The sequence below is a fragment of the Pipra filicauda genome, unplaced genomic scaffold (assembly GCF_003945595.2).
Source record: "Pipra filicauda isolate LSUMZ 115617 unplaced genomic scaffold, ASM394559v2 scaffold80_size11013439_pilon, whole genome shotgun sequence".
In the NCBI taxonomy this organism is placed as follows: Eukaryota; Metazoa; Chordata; class Aves; order Passeriformes; family Pipridae; genus Pipra; species Pipra filicauda.
Genome location: NW_024104987.1, coordinates 10,581,582 through 10,600,652, shown reverse-complemented (window position 1 = coordinate 10,600,652; position 19,071 = coordinate 10,581,582). Strand labels below are relative to the sequence as shown.

The window sequence follows — 19,071 nt, the reverse complement described above, 5'->3', positions numbered from 1 at the left end:
GGGGAACCTGCTTATTCTCACTGGTTTTCCCCATGACTTGTGTTTTTCATTTCTCGGTGCAAACTCAAAGGATCCTGAAAGATTACTCCACACCACCTGAGACTGACCCCTGAGAAATGAAACTGGGCCATAGACTTTGGTGGTGGCAGATCTGACCCCAGATGTTCCCCTCCTACCCCCCACGTAGGAGATGAAAACATAACCTTAAATGACCCAATCCATCAAAATGCCAAAGGTTTTCTGTCCAGCTCTGGGGTCGAAGGGCTCCAGAACTGTCACACTTTTGGCAGGTGAACACTTGTCTGATCTGCACTTTTCTATTCTCCTGTACAAGGGCTTGGGTGCCTGGATCAAAACTACACTAACTTCTGGGTGTCTTCCACCTCCTTTCTCAGGTCCCTTCTTCCACAGAGAAAGTCTGATCCTGGTTTAGGAGATCATGGCTCAGCTCCCCACACTGCCACTGCCACCCTGGGGACATGAGCAGGTCACTCAGCCTTCCGTGCCTCAGTTTCCCATCTGCCATGTGGCAGGTCCTGCTCTGGCTGATCCATCCTGCAGCCTCGGGACCGTTTCTGTTTTGCTCTCTGTCCTGTGCATGCTCCAAGCCACGTGGATTCTTGCTGGAAACCATCCACGCTGGTCGAAGGGAGAAGCAAGATGAGTAAAAGTCTGAGTAAAACTTTGATGCAGTAAAATCAAACATACTCCCCACTGTAACATTAACAATAACAGGGGGAATTGTAAGAGAAGGAGCCAGACACCCCTCCTGCCCTCACGGTCACAGCACACTGTGCTTTGGGTTTCCAAGCTGGCCATTGCTGTGCCAGTGGCTGGTGCTCTTCTCAGGACCAGGGTGTAGCTTGCAAGTGCATAAGGCAGAGCTGTGGAAGAGGATGGGGGGCCCTTTTCCTACAGGAGAAACGGGGAAGGACAAGAAAGAGGTGCAGAAATCAGGGCTGGGATGGAAACCAAGGGGACCCAGCTGGATGCAAGGGACCATCCCCTGCACCGAGGCAGGGCTGCTACAGACACTTGTCCCTGACAGACAATTGTCTGCCCTGTTCCTGAGTCCACTGAGGACCAGGAATCTCCAGCATCCCCAGCAATGCCAGCATGGCTCTGTTCTTACTGCTGGAAAGCCTTTCCATGTGCCAGTCCTAACCTCCCCAATTCTAATCGATCCCTTCTTCAATCACTTCTCTTACTGGCAGTGGCTTATGGAGGAGAGCACTTCATTGTGCCCCATGGCCACCTTTGTGCCAAAACACCTGCCTGGGCCCAGTCCCATCCTGCCTTTTCATCTCCTGCAGGAGCTGCATCCAAGCTTTTTACCTGACTCCTTGAGGCAAGATGCTACTGCAGAAAGTTCCTTCGGATGCAGAGAGGTGGCCTCGTCCCAGCCTTACCCGAACAAAAATCTGTCTCCCGAAGGTGGAACACCCCGTTCCTCACTTTTCAGAACTTCCTCCCCTGACAGGAGGGCGATTCCTGGTCCGGATCGCCCCCGGGGCTATAAGGAGCGCAGGCAGCCCCAGGAAGGGGCAGAGTCCTGGGAAGAGCTGGTCCGGGAGCGGCTTTCGTACGGGCTGAGGTTTCCACCCTGTGTTCTGCCGGAGAACTGCAGCGACGGAGGGGTCTGAGCATCACTCGGGGGGTACAGCCGCCCCTGTGCGCCCAGCTGGGCCGTGCACACCTGGAAAGCACCTCCCTAGGGAGAACTCTGCCTCTGGCAGAATTCCTGGGGTCAGCCCGGGAGGAGGGACGATGTGAGGGTGGTGAAATTTGGTGGGTACCATGATATCTGTGACCATGGTGACCCTCAGCCCAGCAGCCTCTGTCCCAGCCACCTCTGACCCTCCAGAGCCACGAGCACCTTCCACTTCCCAGGGCATCAGAGCTCCTGGTGAACCCATAACAATCAATGCCAGGATGTGAGATCCTGCTCTGGGCACTGCCGATGAAAGGGGTGTCCATAACCAGTCGGCCTTGCTCCAGGTCATGATGGGACTGAATAAACCTCCTGGAAAACCACTGGAGCTGGTTGCACGTTGGCCATGTGGGCCTGGGGACAGCTGGCCACGCTCCTGGGCAGCCCATCCAGCTGGATGTGGAGGTGGCAACATTCAAAGCGTGCTGTGAATCCCGAGCATCTGCAGCCTGTGCTTCTTCCCCAGCTCACAGCCCAGGGGAGCCGCGAGGGGCACAGGGCACCACCCACCCAGCCGTGCCCACATCCCTGTCATCCCTGCTGCCCAAAGGGAGAGGCACATTTCGGATGCACATTGTGACGGGCACGCAAAGCAGCCGGCGCAAATCTGAAAACCAGATCAAGAAGTAGAAAGCAGAGGTTCCTGCATCCCTCGGGAGCTGGGCTCTGCCTCCCCAAAACACACGTGCCACAATACTTCTGCAAGTGCCAGCCCAGAGGACAGCCAAGCTCCTCAGCTGGAATGCCTGGGGGTTTTAAGGCTCTCCAGCGGTTTTGCTCCCAAATGAGCCTGCAGCAGGAGAGGGACAGATCCAGGATAACAAGGATAGGGGCTTCCCTCCCCTTCCAGCGCCCTGTAGTGGTCCCCACACCCAGGCAGGACCCATCCCCACCCCGGGCTGGCGCAGAGGGCTCGGCGTTGGGACCCCAGTAGGTGGCAGCAGGGCCTCAGGCTGAGCTGCAATGGATCGGGTTTTCCCGTGAATTTCCTTTTGCTTTTTTCCCCTGCTTGTCTTAAATAAAAATAATCACCCCGTGCAAATCCACTGCGGGCATATCTTGGGATAAGCTGAGCCGGGAGAGTGATATTTGCCCTAACCAGCTTGGTCAGTCACCTTGTCCAGGTGACAAATTCAATGTCCTTTCAGGTATCTGAATTATGTGCCCCGATCAACCACGAGGAGAAAATTGTATTTGTGGGCAGGGTTTATCTCACGCTCGGGGAGATGGCAAAAATGGGACAGAGATCCCACCTTTGGACACACAGTCCCATCCAGCCCAACCAAAAGAGGCTGGAAGCAGGACAGAGCTGGGCTGGGCAACCAGAGGAGGTCTCTGCTGCCCAGGAATGGCTCTGGCTCCCTTCAGGGATGAATTGGCTGCATAGTCAGGTAATACATGCAAGGAGACATCGAGGGAGGAGCAATGTCGTTTGAGGTCACTGCTGTCTTCAGTGGGAAAGGTTTGGGGCCATCCCACTTCATGCAAAGGATGAAATCCTGATGCCAGCATCAGCCAGAGATGTTTCAGCAAAGGTCTGGGGAGGACTTGACCTGACCTGACAGTGGCTGGGAATATGCAAGGGCTGCAGGAGGCAGGGAACTGTTGGTGCCCATCTCCTGAACAACCCCCAGCACGTGCTCTCAGCATGCAAAATTCCCATTTTGGGAGAAACCTCCCATGGACACTGAGCCCTCCCTGTGCGAGGAATTCGTCTCCCACTGTAGCAGATGAGCCACTGCTGGAATCACACTGACTTCAGTCATGTATTTCATGTTGGGTGTGTGCTTTAAGGGCTTTTTCGGAGGGGTGCAGCTGAAAGGATGCTGGGAGCTTTGGGAAAGCAAGCCCTGGCAATAACAGCCCCTCACAAACCTTTTGGAGATCCCCAACCAGCCTGCTCACCTGCAGACCCCAGGCTGGAATAACTCCTGGGGAGGGAGTAAAGGGCAGGGGAAGGGTTTGGGGCAGGCAGCCACATCCCCTGTGTACAGTGATTTCCAGGTGCCAGGCTGGGAAAGGATGGATGTGCTGACCAGGGAACTGGCAGAGGAGGATGTCTGAGAGTTGCCACAAACAGTTTGGATTCAGCAAGCCAGTCACCAAACTGGGGAGCCGTCTGCAAGCTGGTAGTGAGCACAGCAAGGCTTTTCCAGGTGGCCAGGAGTGATCAGCCTGACCACGGCATTTTACCAAGCCCTGGTGGAAACACATTTAACATTTCCCTTGGGCTGCCAAACAGCACCACGTTCACCAAGGAACACACACAGCTTTCGGTATCTTTTTCCAAAGACACCAAGATGTTGGCTCTGCCAGGTGAGGCAGCAAACCTGTGGAGCAGCCCCTCAACAATCCTCCTTCGGGGGCAGCAGAGTGGACAGGACAAGGGGGGGTTCACAGGTGGGCAGCAGGTAGTTCTGAGGGAGCACCACAGCAAGTGCAGGGCTCCCCTGGGCAGGAGGCACCCACAGGCACCCTGCTGTCGTTAAATTCCTAAACTTAATCAATTTGGCATCATTCCCAGTGGCCAGTTTCATCCTGATGCTCTAATTCACATTTATAGTAAAGCCACTCCATGCTCGGAAATTCCTCCTAGTGCCATCAGTGTGTGCCTAGGCTCAGGTTTATAAAGTAATATTTAAATGAGACAATTATGAATCCAAACCCTCTGGTTTATCAGAGGCCAGCAGGGATGGATGTGTTATAGATATCTCCATGATCCCCAGGTCTCAGGGGGTGCAGAGTTGTGTACATTTGTCTCTGTATTTTGGGGTGGCTCAGGAACACCTCACACCACACATTAACTCTCACAGCAGTAACATTTTTACTGCATGTCACCTCACACTTACTGATGCCACCAAATGTCCAGGAGACCTGTGGCAGGGCTGGAAGGAGGGAGCAGTGATATGGGCAGCAAGGTCTTGGTGCAGCATCTGATGGATGTGAGGTGGTTGCAGCTGGAATTTGTCTTCTCATCTCACAGTAAAAGTGCCTGGGTGGGAGCAATATGTGGAATTATTGACTTCCCTGCAGCATGTGTGTGCATCAGTTGGGGTGACAGGGACAGGCAGGATCCTGGAGATAAGGCTGTTTTCCAGCAGAATCAAAACCAGGCAGCGTGCTGGAAGAATGGTTTTCCTTTTCTATAGCACATGATTCAACGCGCTTGCAACAAACGTGGGTAGAGCCCTTCCCAAATCTTCGTTCTCGAAGCCTAGCCATGATGATGATGATGATGATGATGATGATGATGATGATGATGATGATGATGAGCACATGATTAACACTGAAAAACAACAGGGCATTACTGAAGCCATAGAGGGTAGGGATGAGGCAATAGCGTGCCAGGACAAGAGAAGAAGTTTTACCTTCTCCCTACCCCTTGTTTCCAAGGCATCGGGAGCAGGGATGAGAACTGCAGAAGTTCATAGAAGCCTTTTCTGCCACGGGCAGCAGAGATCTTTATAAAGGGTGCGAGCGTCGTTTCTCTGCTGAATATCGGAGGACGGCGCAGAGTTGTCCACTTGCCTTCTCTCGCCATTGCCTCATTCCCCCTTCCTCCTGCTCCTCCTCCGCTGTCCCGCCGGCAGTCCCGGGGCTCGGGCGCTCCAGGGCGCGTTCGGCGGGGCTCAGCTTGCAGCAGGCAGGCGACGGTGCCGCTGAGCAGCAGTCGACAGCGAGGAATTCAGCTCTGCAAACGAGCGCTCCCCAGCTGCTTCACCCCTGCGAGGGAGCCGGCTGGGACAGGGCGGTGCCGCCGCCGGGCACTGGCACCCGCCGCGCTGGGTGAGGGGGTCCGGACCCCCCAGCACGCAGGGATGATGTGCGGGCAGTGCCGTGCCAGGGCGGACGCGGTGTTGGTTGGCTGTGCTCGCTCAGACGTGCCCGACCCCCCTCGCCCACCCTCGTACGGGCGCAGCGCTGATTAATGACACTGGTAATGGCTGCGCGCCTGGGGACAGCCCCTGGATAAGGCTCTGGCGCTCAGCACCGGCACCGGGGCGGGTAACCCTCTCTCTGCATAACCCCAGCCCTGGAGTGGAGCGGGGCGAGGGCTCTGTGTCCTGTGGGGAAGGTTCCTCGATGGAGCTGCTGGCCCCGTCCCCAGCGCGCCGTGTCTGGGCTCACACGATGCCTCAGTGCCCAACCTGAGCCCTGCTCCTGCTGCCTTACCCCAAGTTCTCCTATTAGAAGGTTATAGCCACTCGAAGGCCACTTCATTCCAGCTTAATACTTGCTTAATTATAATTAGGTTAGGATGGCTGCCAAAAAGAGACCGAATGCTGCAAAGCTCTGGGTAAGGCTCCTGAAAAACATGTTTCCTGCTGTCCTGATGGATGACACACCTTCATAAAGGGCCAGGCCAGGGCTGGGCAGCCTCCCTTTGCAGAGCTGATTTGAGGGTGCCAGGAAACCCCCCAGCACTCCTTGTCTTATATCAAGAGGACATTTTCCTTAAGGAAGATATAAACCCAAAACCTGGATGGCTGCTCGCATGACCCTCCCTACAGATCCCCCACTTCTTCCCTCAGGGAACAGGATGCTTTCTGGAATATATTTTTTTTATTATTACTTTTAAACAAAGAAAGCAACAAAACACCCCCTTCATCTGCAGTGGTGCAATAGAGCCTGTCCCAGCACTGCCACATTTTCAATTGGAGCTGAGCCCCAAGAGCCCACTGGTCCCTGCAAAGCAATGTTGGAGAATAGTTAATTATCTGGCTAAGGGAGTTACTAGGTAGTGGGAATTCAGAAGCCTGGGGACCCACGTTTTAATAATCCTGCTCCTTAGGTAGCTGAAATACACCCAGCCCTGCCTGCCCTTGCTCCAGCCTCTGCCCTTGAAGCTCAGCCCAGGTTCTATCTTTACCTTACACCGGCTTAAGAAGATCAAATTCCTTTTCAAGGCTCTATTCTGAACCAGTGGGGAGGAAAATTCACAGCAAGAAGATCAGCATTTCAGCTTCACCGCCTTACATGGGTCTCGTATAAAACTGTGATCTTGGGTTCTCCTAAATAGTCTCTGCCGAGGTAGAAAATCTCTACATGGGCCCTTTTCTTATGCCAGAGCCGAAGAAACTCCTACACTGGACTGATATCAGTAGTGTTCATTGTGTCCAGCAAACAATTCTGTAACGTAGGTGAAGAATTGTCTCTGCTCAAATTAGTTTTTTAAAGGAATGTTAGTTGTTTTAAAGGAACCTGCACTGCTCACTGCAATATCCCTGCCCTTATCCTGGCTGCTCTCTCTTTGCTCTGGACAACGTTTGACCTTCTCCATCTGGATTCTCTTGGCACCAGAGCTCTTATGTTTGAATTGCTGCTCAGAATTTGCTAAAGGGAGTCAAAGCAGAGAGTAAAGGAATGAATTTCCTTTGAGTAACATTGGTCTCAAATCAAAAGGAAAAAACTTTGTTGTTATCCTTCCCAAACAGGGCCCAGGGGCAGATGACTCTGAATCAAGGCTGATTTCCTCCCAGAGGAGCAGCTAACAGTGCCCAGGACTCCCTTGAGCTGCTGTCAGGCAGTGCCAGGCAGGCAGGCTCTCAGCTGCCTCAGCTCTCAGCCGAGCTCTCCTGCTCGGCTCTCAGCTTGGCTTTACTGCTTCTCTGCAGGAAGTGAAGAAACTTTTCTTTGCTCCCTGCAGAGCCACAGCACTTGCAAGAAAAAGTAGAAATAATAAAAAAGGAAGAGATGTCGAGGACGATTGATGGCTGCGGAGGTCAGATTTCAACCAAGGAGCCCACCCCAAGTGTCTTCCCTTCTGCTCCGTTTGCTGCCGATTACCCGTAAATGACAGCGGGGATCCCTGCCAGGCAATGGTCACCATGGGGCTGCCAGTGCCGGGGTGGTGACATCCCTCTGCCAAAGGGACAGCCCGGGCCAGCAGCGGCTGTGGAGGCATTTGAGTCCTCCGAGCCGGGGTTGTCTCCAACCAGCATAGACAGGAAAGTCAGCGAGCCCCAAATCCGTCCATGGGGAGTGAATGCCAAGCTGGAGGAGAGACACTAAACTCCCGTGCGGTGTGGGGTCAGAGCCGGGCACTTCAGGGCAGGGATGCTCGCTCTGAGTCCCGAACAGCCATAACACAGGGCATGGCAGGTGAGCTGAGTGGGCTCTCAGGTGGGTGCAGAGCCTCGGGGCCTCAGGGGGATGTGTTTCCATAGACCGGGCTCAGCAGAGATTTGTGAATTGCTCTGATGTCCCTCTGCCAGTCGGACCCACAAATACTTGATATAAAGAGAGTAGTCCTAGAACTAGCAGAAAATCCTCTGCAGTGGGTGGACCTGCTCCCAGGTCCCCTGAGATCCAGGTGGGTGCTTTAATCATCTAAAAATACTATCTGCAGAGTCCCTTCTTCTCCACTGCGCCGTGGTTCCAATAAACTCAGTGGAAGTCTCTCTGGATTAAACATTTTACTGAATAAATTGGAGGTCCCCATCCCCTCCTCCCCACAGAGATCACCAGCAAAGTTTGCACAGGAATCTTCCACCTCCAGACCAAAAGCTGTTTTCTTCACCCCACATCTCCCACACCTCAGCCTGGCAGCAGAGCCCCCCAGATGCGTGAACTGGGGGTTACACTGTCAGTGCCCAGAAACGCACAGGGTTATTCCCTTCATCAGTGCAGGGGGTCCTGCCAGACCTCCATCAATTCATTGCAGTGAGATTTCTTCAGTTGTGCCAGGGCGTTCCGGGTGGACCGAGCTCCCAGTTCACTTCTGGTATTTTTTCCCGTGGAGCTCAAAACATTGTTGCAAGGTCACTGTGTTCTTCTTGTCCCACTCCCTGTAATAGATTGCTCAGAAGAGTAATTTAACTTGGAAATAGCTTGAAAATGTAGGGTAGCCTTCTTTGGGATGTATGAGGAACTGAAGTCTGGAGGGTCTGTGCATGTTCCTGGGATATGCCAGGCAACATCCCCTTTTTCCCCTGGATGAGACCTCGGCAGCATGTCCAGCGTATGGCAGCATTTTCCAGGCCAAGCTGCATTCTTTTTTGTTGTGCTACATCTGCACCCATCCAAATGAAGCCATTGTTTCTGCAGAGGAGCACACAAATAAATCACGGGGTTTAACATCAAGGAGTGCCTCTGTTTTCCTGGGAATATCTGGTTCCCACAATGCTTCGTCTCCCTGCAGTGGCTGGATCCACCTGCGAGTCCCCAGGAGTGCGAGCGCCGCTTGGGCACCTGTTTGGTCCGACCGGGAGCTCTCCTGGCTGCTGGGTGTCCCGCTGCTCTGCTGAAAATAAATCAAATATTACTCACTGAGCTTTCCAGCCCGCCTGCCCTACAGAAAACATTTTGCAAGAGAAAATATAGTATTCCAGAGGCTTATCTCACTTGGTGGCAATTGTGGGTGTATAATTGAAAACCGAGTTGATCATTAGAGGTTCACAGCGATGCTGAATAGCCCAGTGTTCAGTGGTCTCTGCCAGCCACGGCCAATTTACATTAAAGGCTCGGTTCCTTCTACAGCCCACTTCTCAGCCCCTGGGAAATCTCCTCGTTGCTTGTTCCTCGTTTGCAAGGACTGTCTAGTGCAGGGAAAAGTCTTGCCTAACTCTGCTCTCTCTGCTGCCAGCGGTTCTGCCCGGGCTGAGCCGGGATGTCACTGGCCGCGTACGGTTGCTGCAGAAGATTCAGCCCTAACCCTAACCCAAAACTGATAGCCAGGTTTGACCCACCATTCCCTAAACGTTTCATTTTCTTGCGTAAAATTCGCGCAATTTTTTTTCGTGAATGAGAGGAGCCAGAGGTGTGGTCTCCCAGAAACTGAAGAGAAAACTGGATTAAGGGCCAGGGATCTACAAAGCGACCAGGGAAATTACACTTGTTTGGGAGCAAAGCGTAAATATTAGAGCAACGATAATAACAATAACTGCCTGCCGAGAGCCAAAGAGCTTTAGGATGGAGGATTAAATGTCATGTGCGAATGTTGTGATCTGTGCTGGCAGAGCGACATCAGTGCGGGAAGCGCCAGAGGTGCCTTCTTGCCTAATTTTCTTGGGATCGGTCTTTCTCCCCTTTCCCCGCGGTGTTTCTGTAACCCTCCAAGCCAAACAACGCGAACCGAGTTCCGGGTCAGCATTGCTGCACACACACACTCCCTTCTCGCACTCAGCGCAAACACTGGTGAAAGAAGCGACAGTTTGATCACTTTTTGCATCCCCCATCCGGCCCTTCGGAGCTCAGGGAATCCCCCAGGCTCCCTCCGCGGCGGTTCAGTCGATGACAAAGCGCTGCAGCAGGACTGGGGAGAGCGCGGCTGCTCCTCGCTCCGCCGCGGGGTCGGCGGGCAGGTGGCGGAGAGCCCCGACGGACCCGGGAGCATCGAGAGGGGGCGAGCGGCCTCGACTCCGGCCCCGGCCCCGGTTCAGCCCGGTGAGAGATGCGGCGGCCGGCGGGGCCGTTCCGGAGCCGGGGAAGGGGCAGCCAGAGCGGGACCCCGCGGGGTGTCCTCGCCCGCTCCGCCCGGCCGGGGCCCCTCCAGACGCCGCTGCCCCCATCACCTGCGGAGTGAGGTTTGGGGGGTTTGAGGGGAGCACCCCGGGCCGCCCGCCGTGTCAGTGTTTAAAAGATCGCGGAGATATTTTCACACCTCAAACCGCCGCCGCCTTTCCCCCCCCCCCCCGCCCCCGCTCCGCCTTCAGCCCCCATCGCCTTGATTTAGCCCTTGGTAATTAATTTGGCATTTCAGAATAGCTACTGGGCTGGATAATGGCCTCATTCATCTCCCCAGCCTAATCTGAACAGAATCTGGAAGAAAAGCTTTCAGAAAGACAGAAACTGCCATTCGGCAACTGCTCAAAAGAACTGTCACTCCAGGGGAATAAATCGCTCCTGATTATTTCAACCCGGGTCTTCTCTGCTTTTCCAGCCGCTCCCGATCCCGCCGGGGAACGGCCCCCCGAGAGCCGAGGAGGGGAAGAGCCGCCCGGATTTTCCCCCTCCCTTCTCCAAACCCGGGCCGTGCAGGGGGAGGTGGGCGAGGAGCAGCGCATTGTTCCCGGCGAGGAGGACGAGCTCCGGCACCCGAAGCCATTTGACTTTTAAAATAGGCTCCGAGCGCCGGGGCGGCCTTTCCCGCTGGCCACGGTGGGGCTGAAATAAAGCCCTTCTCGGCTCTCCGTCACGGGGGCTTCTCCCGGGCCCAGCGCGGGGGAACGGGGAGGCTCCGCTCTGCCCTGGACCGGCCGTGCCCCGCCGCCGCTCAGCCCCTGGGCCCTCACGGGGATCGGCCGCGTTCCCGGGGCAGGTACCGGAGGTACTGGAGATGCTCAGGTCCCGGTGAAAGTACTGGAGATGCTCCGGTGCTGGTACCAGCCATGCTCCGTCCCTGGTGCGGGTACCGGAGATGCTCCGGTCCCGGTGCGGGTACAGGAGATACGCCGGGCCCGGAGAGAGAGCGAGAGTGCATCGGGGTCGCACCGGGGCTGGATTCGGCAAGGATCTGTCCCCTTCCGAGCCAGGAGAGGGCCGGGGTTAGCTGGTGCTTAATGACAGGAAAATCAAACCCCAAAGTAGGGGGGCGACCTGTGGCCTGGTACCCCGAGCACCCGCCCTGCTCCGTCCTCCCGGGACTGCCCCAGGCCCCTGCCCGGAGCGGGCGGACAGACTCGGGCCCGAGGCTCGGAGAGTTGCGCCTCGGTCCCCGCGGAACTGCTTACACGCATTTAATAGCTCGAGGGCGAGGTAATTAGAGGAGAAAGCCTCAGTAAATCACGTTAATGACCGCAAGAGCCATTACAAACCCCGGGGGTTGTGAAACACCGAATAAACTCAGTGAGAAGGGCAGGAGAGAAGCGAGAGCCGCAGCCCCGGGAACGCCGCCGGGCAGTGCGGGGCCCCGCGCTCGGCAGCGCCGGGTGGTTGTTAAATTAACACCCTGCTAATGGGATTAGGCAGCACCTCGGGTTTGCTGGGGAGTTTAGCGGGGGTCGGGATTGCTTAGATTCACCCCATTTTTTGCCGTGAGGCGTTAAAGAACAGTGCGGGCTTTGAGGGATTGGGAAGGTGGGGGGTAACCTTTAAAAACCTTCCCGGATTTTAAGGAAACGTTAAAATTTCAGCCCTATCCTGCGCCCGGTGCCCGGCAGCATTCCCGATGCCGCGGCCGGGCCGGAAAGAGGGTCGAGGAGCGTCGGGAAAAACCGGAGCCAAACCCGCATCCTTTCCTGGAGAAACGTGGGTCCTCGCAACGGCACCTGCTGCGCCCCCAGACAACCCCGAGTGTCCCCCCCCGGGCACAGGAGCCGGTGGCCCCGTGGCTTCATGTCCCCCCCGGGCACAGGAGCCGGTGGCCCCGTGGCTTCATGTCCCCCCCGGGCACAGGAGCCGGTGACCCCATCGCTTCCCCTCCCCGGCACGGCCCGGAACGGGCAAGGAAGGGCTGGTCCCGGAACGTGCGTGGCCGAAGGAAAAACGCCGGGCGGACAGAGCGGGGGCTCAGAAACGACGAGCGCGGATGCTCATGGCAGGCACGTGGAAGAGTCTGAGGGCCCGAATTTGGGGCTCCCGGCTGGAGATTTCCATCCCGAGTTGTCCGCACAGCCGCGGCCGAGCCCACCCGGCGCTGGGGAGAGCCCGCACCGGGAGGCGATGTCCCGGGGCCTCCCGCAGCTCTCTCTCGGCCTGGTCCCCACGGCCCGGGACAGTTTGGTCTAAATTGTCCCCTTTCCTCCTTGAGGTACCACCCTATCTCAATTACGCAAACAGGTCCTCAATTCAAGAGCGGGGGAAAATCTTTCTTCGGGGCTGGGGTATCTCAGGACTGTCCGTGTGTGTCCCGGGTGTGCCGGGCTGCGACTGAGTCCAAGGACAGCTCGGGTGAGACCAGCGGGACTGGGACACCCCCCCCCAGTCCTGGCCCGACGCATCCCCAATACACACAAACACCCCTCTTCCTCCGGCGAAGGAGCACCAAGAGCCCCGGGAGCGGGACGAAGGGGCTGTTTCCCGGGGAAGAGTTAACAAATCCCGGGAGTGGCGGGGCTGGGGGGCGGGTGGGGGAGATCCGGGGGGAGCAGTGGGGGCAGGGAGGCTGCGGAGCCCCGCTGCCCTGCAGGGAAGGCGGTTGCATTGCCAAAGACGCCCCGCTGGGCTAGCAGGCCCGGGAGCAGATTAATCAGGCACTAATTCAATTTACAACAACCACTTTTATTCAGCTCGGTGGCAAGGAATTCAAAGCGGGGAGAGGGGCGGGAGGAGGGGAGGGGGCGGAGGCCGGCCTGGGGCTCACGGCTGCCCGGGCAGCCCCCGTCCCCTCGGGCCGCCCCGCCGGGGCTCACCGGGGAGGGGACCGCGCCGCCGTGCCAGGGCCAGGCCGCTTGAGTGACACGGCGTGGGCAGCGCTCCGAGAGAGGGCACCTCCGTTGGAAAAATAAAAGTGCCCTTTTAATCAAAGAGAGAGGGAAGGGGGGCGAGCAGGGCGGCCGGGAGCCGCGGGAGGGAAACTCCGCTCCCTCGCGGGACCGTCTCTCCTAGATCTCGGTACTGTCCCCTGGGGCTCTGCCCCCGGCCGGGATCACCGGGGGGAAGCGCTGGGACAGAGCTGATCAGGACGGAGGCGGCCGCCGGGGGCAACCCCCCGGCACGGAGGGTCCGCAGGACGGGCGGGAAGGGGAGACCGGGGCTGGGCCACGGCCCAGTGAGGGACAAGTGCCGCCCTTTAACTCCTTCCTCGCTTTAACGGGAGCCCCGACAAGCTGGAAACCGAGGCGGGGGGCGGCCCCTGTGCCTGGATTGTCCCAGGGCTGTGCTAGGGAGACGAGATCGGCCCCCTAAAACAACCTGCCAAAGGTCGCCAGGCCCGTTAGTTCCCGTGTAGTGCCCAAAGACTCGAGATTTCTCCCTGTTCAACTTCCCTGGTATCGGAGTTTCTGTCCCAGGGGCGAAGGCTGCGGGCCGAGACCCTCTGGGAGCCCCCTCGGAGCGGGCCGGTGCTCTGCCCCGGCCCCCCCTCCCGGTCCAGCTGAGGGGACCAGTCCCTGTCTGGCCTGCTAGAGAGGGGAGGCCAGCAGCGACCAGCTGGGAGACGTCCCCATCCTGTCCCTCTCGGCGTCCCCACAGGTGGGCGGGGGGCTCCTCCCGGCCGCTCCCCCCCTCTCCCCGCTCCACGCCCACGGAGCATCCCCAGCTGCTGGGGCGCAGGCGGCCCTGGGCTCCCCCAGCCCCGTCGGGGGCACGGAGGGCCGGGGGGGAGCAGGATGGTCCTTCCGCGGTGCTCGGGGCGGCTCGGGAGCCCCGCGGCGGCGCTGGCGCCCATCGCCGCGGTGTCGAGGCGGGCTCCGTCCCACTCCCATCCCCCCCCCCGCCCTCCCCGAGGCCTGTGCGCGTCTCTGGCTGAGCCGCCAGTGGATGTCGTTGTTCTGTTCCTTGAGCGCGATGTCACTCCTTTAGCATGACCTCAAACGCGGCGGGGGCTGGGACCGCCAGTCATTCTCCGTGCGAGGGCCGGGGCGGGAGGCAGGCGGGACCCAGCCCCGCCGCCAGCCCCACTTTTGTGGTGCCGCCGCCGCCGCGGTCTCCCCTTTCTCCGCGGGGCTGGCCGCGGGGCGGGCGATGCTCCGCGCTCCCTGAGCCGCCGCACCGCGTCCCTCGGCCGAGGCGCCCCGCGGAGCTGCGCGCCCGAGCGGCGGCTCCCCCGTGTCCCCCGTGCCCCCTCCCCGCTGTCCCCACGCCGCGCGGAGGTCGCGCAGGATGCCGCGGAGGGGCGCGGAGGCGCCGCTGGCCCTGCTGCTGGCGGCGGCGTGGCTGGCGCAGCCCCTGCGCGGGGGCTACCACGGCGTGAGCATGTTCGCCGTGCAGACAGCCCAGCCCGACCCCTGCTACGACGAGCACGGGCTGCCCCGCCGCTGCATCCCCGACTTCGTCAACTCGGCCTTCGGGAAGGAGGTGAAGGTGTCCAGCACCTGCGGGAAGCCGCCGTCGCGGTACTGCGTGGTGACGGAGAAGGGCGAGGAGCAGGTCCGCACCTGCCACCTCTGCAACGCCTCCGACCCCAAGCGCGCCCACCCGCCCTCCTTCCTCACCGACCTCAACAACCCGCACAACCTGACCTGCTGGCAGTCCGACAGCTACGTCCAGTACCCCCACAACGTCACCCTCACCCTCTCCCTCGGCAAGAAATTCGAGGTGACCTACGTCAGCCTGCAGTTCTGCTCGCCGCGCCCCGAGTCCATGGCCATCCACAAGTCCATGGACTACGGCAAGACCTGGGTGCCCTTCCAGTTCTACTCCACGCAGTGCCGCAAGATGTACAACAAGCCGAACCGCGCCGCCATCACGAAGCAGAACGAGCAGGAGGCGGTGTGCACCGACTCGCACACCGACGTGCGGCCCCTCTCCGGCGGCCTCATCGCCTTCAGCACCCTGGACGGCCGCCCCACCGCCCACGACTTCGACAACTCGCCCGTGCTGCAGGACTGGGTGACGGCCACCGACATCAGGGTCACCTTCAGCCGCCTCCACACCTTCGGCGACGAGAGCGAGGATGACTCTGAGCTGGCCCGCGACTCCTACTTCTACGCCGTCTCCGACTTGCAGGTCGGCGGGCGATGCAAGTGCAACGGCCACGCGTCGCGCTGTGTCCGTGACCGCGACGACAGCTTGGTGTGCGACTGCAAGCACAACACGGCCGGCCCCGAGTGCGACCGCTGCAAGCCCTTCCACTACGACCGGCCCTGGCAGCGAGCGACGGCCCGGGAGGCCAACGAGTGTGTGGGTGAGTCCAGCGCCGCGGCAGAGGCGGGGAGAAGGACGGCGAGAGGGCGCGGAGGTCCTCGGAGGGGCAGGGAGAGGGAGGGCAGAGCGAAGGACCCGCGGGGTACGGGAGCGAAAGGCACGGGGACATCCAGGGACACGGCGAGCAGGACAGGAACACGCGGGGAGATGGAGAACAGGACAGGGTGAGGACACTGAGGTACCGGGGAGCGTAGGGCAAAGGACGGGACGCCGAGGGGCCCAGAAGCTCGGAACGGGGCTGCGAAGGCGCTCGGAAGCGCAGGGGATGGGACACCGAGGCGTCCGGCAGCTCCAGACAGGGAACACTGAGGCACCCGGGAGCGCGATGGTGACAACACCGAGGGATGTCCGGGTGCAAAGCAGGGGGCATGGGGAACCGGGGACCGCCCGGCAGGGCACGGCGAGGCACAGGAATTTGGGGGAGGGGATACCGAGAGCCCCGGAGGTGTGGGAGGGGGGAGACCCGAGGCAGCCGGGACAACAAGACGGGGGCACACCGAGGCACTTGGCGGCGCAGGACAGGGAGTACGGGGGGACTCCGGAGCACAGAGCAGGGAACAGTAGGAAACCTCGGAAACGCGAGGCAGGAGACACCAAGGAGCTCAGAAGGGGGGAGAAGAGACACTCAGGAATCCGACAAAAGGCCGTTCGTGTCCGGAGAAGCCCGGAGGGGCCCTGGCTGATTGAGGAGGGTCTCCCTTCACAGGCAGGTCCCTGCCGGGGGTCCCGCAGGGCACGGCCTGGGTTCGGTCCGGGGATCCCGGAGCTCGCCGGCAGCCCCGTTCTCTTCCCCGGGACACCGGCTCAGAGACCCGCCGCAGAGCCCGAGAGGCTCCGTGCCCGGACAGGACGAGGACGAGCTCCGGCCTCCGCGGAGGAGGAAAGTGGTTGGGAGCAGAGGAGGGAAACCCGGCAGTGCCTACGGCTCCAGCCGCTGCCTCCCCGAGGGGTGCGGGCGGCCCCGGGAGGCGGTGGCGGGGCGGCGGGGACTTGAATGAGCCCCGAGGCCAAATGAGAACCCGGCAGCAGCCGGATCGTTCCATCCCGGGCGAGAAACTCGCGCCGTTCCTGTCTGTCCCTGAGCGGAGACGGGATGTCCTTCGCTTCTGCCAGGGGGGAATAAGGGTGAAAGCTTTGGGTTGCTCTTCCCCGTGAGTCTTCACATATCCCGCTAACGATTCCCCGCGATTTTCCATTTCCCCGCTTCCCAGCGGGAACCCCGTGCGCTGCCGGTCCCCTCCTCGTCGCGGTTTGGGGGGCCGGTGCCAGCCCCTGGCTCAGCCGTGTGCCGGTGGGGACTCAGCCCCGGGGTCTGGGATGCCTCGGACCGGGCTCGACTCTCCGCGCCGGGACCCCCCGGCCCCGCGGAGTGCGGCTCCGGCCCCCGCCGCCGCCTTGTTTACACGGAAAACACGGCCCCGTCTTCCAAAATATTTGCAGCTCCGACGATAGGAAAAAACCCTCGCCGAGTGGCCGGGGTTGGGCGCCTTATTTTTTTGGTTTTGTTTTCTTTCCCTTCTTTTCTTTTTTTTTCCTTCCCCCCACCCCCCCGCCCCCCCCAAATCACAATCAGATGTGTCCCTCGCAGAGAGCGCAGTTTCTTCGCCGACGCCTTCAACACCGAGGCACGGCCGAGCCCGGGGTGTCCGGCGGGGAGGGGGTCCCGTTCCTGCGGCCCGGTGGCACCGGGGCACACGCGGGGGAAGCGCCGGGGGAGGCGCGGGGGTCCCGGCAGCGATGCTCGGCCCCGTTCCGAAGCCCCGGCTCTCCCGGGCTGCGGCTCCCGTCGAGAGGGGGGAAAGCGGCGGGGAGATGTCGCGTCCCGAGCGATGCCGGGGTTATCTCCGCGTTTGCTTTTCTCCCGTCCCGTGGATCCCTCTGCCCGGCAGCGCTCGGGGACGGGGATCCGCGTCTCGGTTATTTCTTATATTATTCTCTGGGCCGAGGACAGGAGGCGTCCAGCTCCCCCAGCCTCAACCCCCGCTCACGGGCTGGGACGAGTTCCCTGCCTGCAGTTACCGCAATCAGCGATACCATAAATTTTGGTGCGCTCTCGGGGTGCTATCGGACCCTCAGTCTACTCTACGGGGTCCTCAAATGCTCCTGAAAAATGCTTCAGTTATTGTGCTGGCCCCGTGCTCTTACCATCCTTCTCCCTTCCAATTTATTTCCAATAAAAGGGAAACAAGTTCCCAGTTTCCAGTAAAATGTGTCACTTTTATGCCAGGCTTTGCATTTCAGACCATGAGCAGTCCCAGCCGCGTCAGACTTCTGCAAACGAAAATCGCTCTGTTTTTTCCTTTTCCACCGACTTTGCTGGGAAGTGAATGTTTTGCAAGGATGAAGGTACCGTAAAATAATTTTCCACAGCCCGATCCCGGTGCGCCGTTCCCTGGGGCCGTACCTATCGCTCTGCAAAACCAGCCATGGCCAAACAACCGTGTTGCCCTGCCAAGCCCACACTGCCTGGAATAATCCCCCCAGATAAAGATCACAATAACCCTATTCAGCTCCCACCCACTTGTTCATGACCGTCAGCCCACCCTGGTTTCTCTCCTAAATCCCGAGAGAAAGTCAGGCCCTGCGGTCAGCGGGGGCTGTGGACCCGCCTGCACCGGGCAGGGGCAGGGGATGAGCGGGGAGTTGGTGGTGATGCTGCCGGTTGCACGCTGGAGGCATCTCCCATCGCTTGAGAGGGAAGGCAGAGGCGGCCAAACCCTGGTGAACAGCTGTGCTGAAGGGGTAGGTCAATTAGCCAAATTAGCTGATTTTGCCTCAGGTAGTGGTGTGAGAACTAGTTACAATTTTTTCATCAAATTTATTTTTTTCCTTTCTGGAAAATCGTTGGGGGTTTTATTTTTGTTTTTATTTTCATCCAGGGAGAAAAATTATAGAATGTGTCTGCTTTGCTTAAAAATTTGGGTGTTTTCTTTGGTAAGTCCATTCCCCCTGCCAAAACTGAATCTTTGTTCCTATTCATGCTTATTTGGTGCTGAAAAAGAAATGCACTGCAGTTTCTGACAGAAAGTCAAAATTTCCCACGGGAACGTTTTTTTGCCAGCCAGATCTAATTTTTCTTTATCGCTTCTTGCTGCCTGCGAGATCCCAGCACTGCCCATGGACAGGACAGGTCTTGTCCCAAGGAGATGTTCTCCAGGATCTGCTCCTGCAGAAGGAACCCGGCCAGCAGAGCTTTTCACAGATTCAGGTTCCCATCAACTTTACCTGGCAAATAATTCATCCACGTAGAGCTTGGCTTTACAGTCCAGCTTTGGCAGAGTGCCTGGGAGCGAGCGTGCTCCAGGGAGGACACAGCTTGGAGACAAGCTTGGAGGTCTGTTCTCCATCCTCCCCCTCTCCAGTGCCGTTGGGCTGGCTCTGTTTGCTCAGCGTTGGTCCAGCCCAAGCCTCATGTCTCCAACCCGGTTTGTCCTGATGAAGCTTCCAGCTCCCCTGGGAGACGAGATTGCAGCTGGAAAAGGCTTGAACTAAAAAGTTGTCGGAGCTCAACTGCTGGTGAGCTGGTGTGGACACATGAAAATGCAGGCAGGGGCTTGGACCAGATTTAATGACATCACTAAAATGACACCGTTCCACAATTTCTCAGGAACAGC

At 58.9% G+C, this 19,071-nt stretch overlaps 1 protein-coding gene across 1 annotated transcript in view; it reads left to right on the top strand.

Annotated features, from left to right (window-relative positions):
• Positions 1 to 14,214: 14,214 nt before the first annotated feature.
• NTN1 (netrin 1) overlaps positions 14,215 to 19,071 on the top strand; it is a 98,225-nt gene continuing 93,368 nt past the window's right edge. The window contains exon 1 of the mRNA XM_027742292.2: positions 14,215 to 15,437. Coding sequence (XP_027598093.1) covers positions 14,414 to 15,437 — 1,024 coding nt within the window. The 5' untranslated portion in view covers positions 14,215 to 14,413. The remainder of the gene's footprint in view (positions 15,438 to 19,071) is intronic.